The sequence below is a fragment of the Salmo trutta genome, chromosome 13, assembly GCF_901001165.1.
Source record: "Salmo trutta chromosome 13, fSalTru1.1, whole genome shotgun sequence".
Lineage (NCBI taxonomy): Eukaryota > Metazoa > Chordata > Actinopteri > Salmoniformes > Salmonidae > Salmo > Salmo trutta.
The window spans coordinates 13,793,466-13,800,523 of record NC_042969.1 but is presented as its reverse complement, the minus strand read 5'-3'; the positions used below and the strand labels follow the sequence as shown (position 1 = coordinate 13,800,523).

At 42.8% G+C, this 7,058-nt stretch overlaps 1 protein-coding gene across 1 annotated transcript in view; it reads right to left on the bottom strand.

Moving 5' to 3' along the window:
- Positions 1-2,637: 2,637 nt before the first annotated feature.
- The window catches only part of LOC115205226 (sestrin-3), a 13,154-nt gene continuing 8,733 nt past the window's right edge, over positions 2,638-7,058 (bottom strand). Inside the window, exons 4-9 of the mRNA XM_029770983.1 lie at positions 6,689-6,934; positions 6,454-6,568; positions 6,207-6,331; positions 5,812-5,978; positions 5,481-5,625; positions 2,638-5,298 (exon numbers count right to left, since the gene is read on the bottom strand). Coding sequence (XP_029626843.1) covers positions 5,209-5,298; positions 5,481-5,625; positions 5,812-5,978; positions 6,207-6,331; positions 6,454-6,568; positions 6,689-6,934 — 888 coding nt within the window. The 3' untranslated portion in view covers positions 2,638-5,208. The remainder of the gene's footprint in view (positions 5,299-5,480; positions 5,626-5,811; positions 5,979-6,206; positions 6,332-6,453; positions 6,569-6,688; positions 6,935-7,058) is intronic.

The following is a 7,058-nucleotide window of genomic DNA, read 5'->3' as shown; positions in this document are numbered from 1 at the left end:
TTAAGTGTTCCCTTTATTTTTTTGAGCAGTGTATATATATAGTGATCCCCAAACTTTGTTACTTAAATAGATTTGAAATAAAAGTGAATACCATGAAGTTTGAGGTTTTTTAATAAGCATGTATGAAAGTCCCATTGATAAACAGCAAATCATTTTGGTTGCTGTGATGGATTCCGCAGTGGTACTCAAGTCAATGATGGCATAATGGGTGGACTGGCAGCCATTGTGAGTGTACCCATAGGAGCCATGCAGGAAGTAAATCAATATGTGCTGTGATTTGTTGATTTAACTTAACTGACATTAGAAAAAATACATTCCATTGCATGAGCCACATCAGTGAAAATCATTTGAATGAACATTCTACATTACCATGGAAAATATTGCATCACAATACCAGGCAGCCGTTGCGAGTGTACCAATGTCAAATTGCCAGGGTTAGAGGTTCCAAGCCCATTCTATTTCTATGGTCATACTATTGTTAACATTATTGGCCGGGTCTTAGAGAGATGTCCTCTCCTTATGCATCTTAGGGTGGGTGTGAATGTTTAATAGGAGTGACTGAATGAAAGGGAATGTGTCATTGTTGGACAGTGGTGTAACTGTTTTAAGTGTTGACTGAAAGTGTGGTGGCCGTGTTTAAAAGCACAGTGTATAGGGGACATCCTTCCCATAGGCTGTATTTGCTAGGTCATACCTTGAATAATCTGCTGGAGTTTCCCCCACTGTCAACTACAATTATGGTCTTTTGACTTTTTATCCCCTAGTCCCAGTAATATTTCCTTACTTTATATTTTTCTTCAATTTCTTTAATACTAATTTTCTCATGATGAAAGTAGCTATTAGTAATGTCCTTTCAATAAAAAAAAAAAAGAAGTGGCCCCACTTTGATAATACAGTGTTTTAGTATGTGGACAGTACATTTTTTGTTTGTTTTTTAGAAGGGGTGGGGGGGGTGTTATCAGAGGGGTTGATGAGTTGTGCCTAGCCAATATGTGTTAATTACTTTATTTGGATAGTTTTTGTCTTATTTCTCTCTCAATCTTACTTTACATATTGTAAAGTCAGCCACAGACGGCGTTGGAAACAGTTCTGGAAAGTGGAAATAAACGTAATCTGTTTAACCATATTAATCTGTAATCTGTCATATTTTATTGGTTCACCAGTATTCACATTTATATTGTTCATGAACTTCATGGTATCAACGAATATAACAGTGGGATTTTTTTCACGTTTTAAAGGTCCTATACAGCCATTTTTATCTCAATATCAAATATTTTCTGGGTAACAATTAAGGTTACTGTGACTGTTTGAAAATGGTTACAAAGAAACAAAAATAGCTTCTTAGCAAAGAGCAATTTCTCAAGAAAGAATGTTGCTTGGACTGTCGGAGTGGTTTGAGTGGGGAAGGGAAAACTGAAAACTAGCTGTTTATTGGCAGAGATGTTTGGAACGCTCTTATTGGTCTACTCCCAGATTGGCACTGTTAGGCGCTAGTAACGCAAGCATTTCACTGCACCCGCTATAACATCTGCTAAACTGGGTACGCAACCAATAAACTTTGATTTGATTTATAAAACAAAGGAAATCACGTTTTTGACTGCACTGGGCCTTTAACATTAATGCACAATGCTCAATATCTACCACTAGAGGGTCTAAGTGTATAGAAAAGGTTTCTCAGGTGCATCTCCATCCCCACATTTCTGAGGAACTACTAACGCATTAACATGTTCTGACGTTATACAATAAACTGCCATGGTTTAATCATGTTGTCACAAGGTATGGAGTCCTTTCAAATATATGTAGGAAATTACCATATGAATTAATTTAGGCCTCTGTGGCAATCTGTTGGCCTTTGTGTCCGAGAATCAGAAAATAGGAGCATGTGAGGACACTGGTGTGAATGGAATGGAGAATGGAATAAGAAAACAGCTGAACCAAGTTCATTCATCTTTCATCCTGTCACATCATAACCGGCATCAGTTAGTCCCTCAAAAGCAATCAAATCAACGAAGCCGCTAAAAAATACAAATGGTAACAAGAATTAAGCTATATACAGGGAGTACTAGTATCAGATAAATGTGCAGATGTCATACTGACTTTGCCGATGTTAGTGAGACATATCAACTGTTAGCAATATGCAGCATGAGCACAACTGCGTGGTTGTTCCTTATTGCACAACAGCATAATAGGTTAAATGTGGATTTCTCAGTAAGATGATCACAGGGGTGAGGGATCAGAAGGGAACTCGGCCAATGGTTGGGGATGCGTGTTGAGTTGATTTCAGGCATGCTCAAATGCCGTCTGTCTCAGATTCTGTTATGGATCCAGGTTAGCCTCATCCATACTCCTCCTCAATGATCTAAGACAACCATCCTTTTATCTGCAAGGACTCCCGCTTTGTATTACATTTTTTGTAAATATGTGTCAGTGAAATGGTATTTATTTTTCTAAATGTAACTTATTGCAATAGTACTGTGAATGGTATGACTAAACTGGTTTCCTTGAGGTACTGCTGTAGTCAAGTCCCTCAGTTGTACACACTTGATTTAGATTTGAATATGAAATGAGTACAGCATATGGCAAATGTGAAAGCACAATTAGGTAACCCCAGTAAAAAGAAAAAAAGTGGAGACACACTCGCTTGATAGAACATCTTTATAGAAAAAATAAGTCTTCACATTTCCAAAAACATTTTTTTTTTTTTACTTATGTTTTACTTTTTTTTGTTTATTTTATTGTCCATTCATTTACGTGGTAAATATTGAACAACTGTTACATCCATCTCTGTGTCAGTGGCTCGCTTTGGCTCCTTGGCCTGGTGGTCGGAAGCTTCAGACAGGAACAGACTCTTTCGCTCCTGCATTTGGAGCCATAACCATGTCATAGAGGTGTTGACGAGCAGCCAATGAGGACTGTAGTGCTCTTTTGCGCTACAGTACATCTACGTCAACTAATTTCAATGCATTTTCCCGCAAAAAGGTGGGTAGCAGACGAGCCACTGTGCATACTTGTGTCCAGTGGTTATGGCACTGGCCGTTCTATATGGACCACAGAACACGGTTCCTGAGGAGCCATCGGGGCAGTCTGCTCTAGCAAGGCCCTCACTTAGCCCAGAGTAGTCATGTCTGCCCACTCAAGCACCAGTCCAGTTTGGCCTAAAGGCACCTGCACTAAAAAGCACTTCTGTTGATATGCACTTTTTTCTTCTCTGTCGTTTCAAAACGGTCGAGCCTATTGAAAAGGGTCTTCCACCCTGCTGCCTCTAAAATATTCAGGGTGCAGCGCAACAGGCAGGATATAGCAGCGAACCCAGAAGCAACATCAAGAACTCAACAATTATAGTACTGTAATGCAAAGTTGACAAAAAAAAAGTGTAAAACAAAAAAAGGATATAATTCCATTTTAAAAAATCTAGTTTGCAGTACCTACCCACGCTGTTCTGCAAATTGTACCATGAAATCAGCATCTTTATTTTAGGTCATAAAGCTTGCCAAATAAATTATTGAAAAAGACAGACCTACTTTTCACATGCATAAGATCGTACACAGACCATTGATGACATTTTATCCTTCGTCTACATCTTCTGTAGCATAGTAGAGTATGCTTAACAGCAATTCAAACTCAATGCAGGTCACTTGCAGGGACTTTCATGTTGCAATATTCCAGTTCAGAGTTCTACAGACCTTCAACAACCACTTAAACGCATCAATGCAGTTTTAGGGATGGTTTTCTTTGAAATGGAGATTCCTTCATTTGATCTATGCCAGAGCACATCAATATAAAAATTGACATTGATATGGCTGAGCTTATTTTTCACTCTACAAAACATTACTTTGGCCACCTCTTTGCGTTTCGTAAAGTTAAAATATATTTTTTAAATAGTCGTAGCGGTTGCAGATTTATCGAAGATACTGAAGTGAGTTGTGATCTCCTTCCGATCTGGGGCCATGGCCTCTGTCCGTACCACGTGAGTCCCTGCACTACTCCACATACACAAGACGACTAGGCTTACAGGGTGACTGTAGGAGTGGAGATCAGCTGATCGGAACACAGAGGGATCCAAGAAGCAGCCTCAGGATCATTAAGCAATGAGGCCCAAGGGGGTGTGGTATATGGCCAATATGCCATGGCTAAGGACTGTACTTATTGCTATTATAAACTGGTTACCAATGTGATTAGAGCAGTGGAAAATAAATGTTTTGTCATACCTGTGGTATATGGTCTGATATACCACGGCTGTCAGCCAATCAGCATTTCAGGGCTCGAACCGCCCAGTTTATAATTTCTATTAGACACCATACAGTGGAAAGAAAAGAGACCACCATGGATCTCCATCTCTGCGCTACCTACAATATACATCTATACATCTAAAAAGTGCTTTAAAAAGAAAAAACGAACTATAGTCGTTTGATATCATCTTGCAGTGTTTGGGTTTTGTTCTTGAACCTTCAGTACTAATGTGAAACGTTAAGGGAGCTACGATGAACAATTGTCCACCACCGTTACCACCTACACCAACAAGGACCGTAACAAGACAAACTATGGCAATATCTCACCAAAACATTCACTCAATCCAATAAAAAAGGATAAACAATTGGTTTTGAACAAATGCAATGTTGAAAAGACAAAAATAATCCCAAACCAAGAAAGAGGGTATTGTGTTGAACATGGGTACACATCTCCTTGCTACACTGCAGAACCAACCGTCTGCTTTCATCACAGTCATCAGAATTGAGACATAGCTAAACAATACATTACTAAAAATGAAAATAATGAATATCTATTATAATAGTAATATAATTGCACATTAACCATCAAGAGCAGATATGTTTGATAAGAGGAAAATACATTAAATGTAGTGGACAGACCAACCTCGCAGAATGGAAAATGAGAAGGCAGAGAGAGGGGAAGAGAGGGATTGCTTTGACTTGGGCAAAGAGCTTTCCACTGCAGTGTGCATATCACGCAAATTGAGCTTAAATGATTGCATTATATATATTTCCCTAGTTTTTAACTGCAAAATAGGACAGAGTCGCACATTTGCAGGATATGGCTGCATTGCATGCTGCTCTTTCTCCCTCATAATTGCCAGTCTCTTCCCCACGTCCCTGCCTGCTGTAAGAGGTTCCCAACCCTGAGGCCTCCTAACTGGGTCTCTCTGTACCGTTGGCGATTGTAACTTTGTGCCTCTCCCTCTCACCAACTGACCTAAGCTATCATATACTGGGTGATGGCTCTCAGAGCATACAGAAGCTCAGCCTGTAACCGAGCCTCCATTATAAGCAAGTTCACATGGATCTAAGAGAGAGAAAAAAAAAAGAGGATCATGTCATTAGAGAGCTGGAAGAGATGGAATGTGGTGGAGGGTGAAACAGAGAACACAAACTACCGCTTTGCATTTGATGCGGTAGATTTACTTCCAGTATATAGTTGAGCTGTATATGGACGCAGGGTGTGTTGGTATGATGTGGGGTGCGTACCCTCTCAGAAGGTTTGAGCGGTGCCCAGGGCAGGGGACACAGCGGGGTCTTGGTGGCGTCAGGGTAGCAGGCCACAGACTTGATATAAAGCTTCAGCTCCTTCTCCAGCAGCTGGTTTACCTCCCCGTAGTCATAATCGTCGTACCTGCACACAGACGCAAACGTGAATGCCAATCAAGCGGGTCCTTTGCAGCGAATCACAAACATTGAAGCCTGGGACCAACCTGGCTGCAACGCATATGATTATGATAGCAATCTCACTGAACGCAGGGTGTGTACGTCTGACGTGCGCTTGTGCCGGTGTGGGTGCAGACTAGTAGCGTGACCTCACCTAATCCCCAACATGCAGTGGATGTAGTTCCAGGTGGCTCTCTTCAGGTCAGGCCCGTGGGACGAGGGGAGCGCCGTGACGCTGCGGAAACGGTCGTCCAGCAGGTGCCCGATGTCCGAGTACAGCCGGTTGACCAGGGAGAAGCCGTGGTCCTCCCAGGAGTAGTCCTTTCCAGACAGAAAAACACACACAGTCAAACAAACCTGAAATACTCACATTGTTCCTGTAACACCTCAGCTAATAGACCCATAGACATATGAGACAGTATATTGTACTCGTATTCTATGAGGGTTGATTCACTACTTTACTGACATGGACACCTGTCGCCTCCCAGAAGGGTGTCATATATTCCAACATAGAATATAAGCCGTATATAATATCAGCTGTGTACTTACCTGCACCCGGAACACTTGGAAGTGGTCTTCCTCTCTACGGGCAAACTCCTGGTAGCCAAACTCAGGGTCCGTTATGAAACGAGAGGGGTCTGCGGAGTAGGTCATCTCCTCCTCATCTTCCACATCTGGGAGGTGACAGGGAGAGGTTTCAATAAACATAGTTGAGGAGGGATTCGTCACTCAACGTTCACACACACGAGTTTAGCTCTCACAGCGCCGGGTGTGAAGGTGAGGGGGAACAGTGTACCTGTGTGCTGCAGTGTCTGGGTGTGTAAAAGATGCTCCCCCCTCCTCTCCTTCTCCTCCTGGGATTTCTGGATCCTCTCTTTCAAACACACCATCTCACAGCTGGAGTCCAGAGACTGCCAAGACAAGGAGAGAGACAATAGAGTGAAGAGACATGCGACTGTGGTTTCAGGAAACCATCTGTTGTGGAATAGCTCGGACGTCACATTCAGTCTGACACGGCACACAACGCTTACCCGTCGTCGTGTTGTGTGTTCTGAGGGCGAGGTGAGAGGCTGCGGCACGCTAACGTTGCCGTTGGCAGCGTCACAGAGGCAGTAGCCCGGGGGGGTGCCGTTGGGGGTTCTGGGAAGGGGGACGGGGTCGGTGTCAGTGCCCGAGCCAAAAACAAAGCTACAGAGGGAGTGGCAGTGGGCCAGGAGCACTACAGCCTGAACCAGCTCAGCCAGAGACCAGCACTGCTCTCCCGTCTTCAGCAACGCCTGGTGGGGGAAGGACACAGCAGAGAGTGGGCCTCATGGTGGAGATTAGACAGGGGTGGCAGGTAGCCTAGCGGTTAAGAGTATTGGGCCAGTAACCGTAAGGTTGCTGGTTCGAATCCCAAAG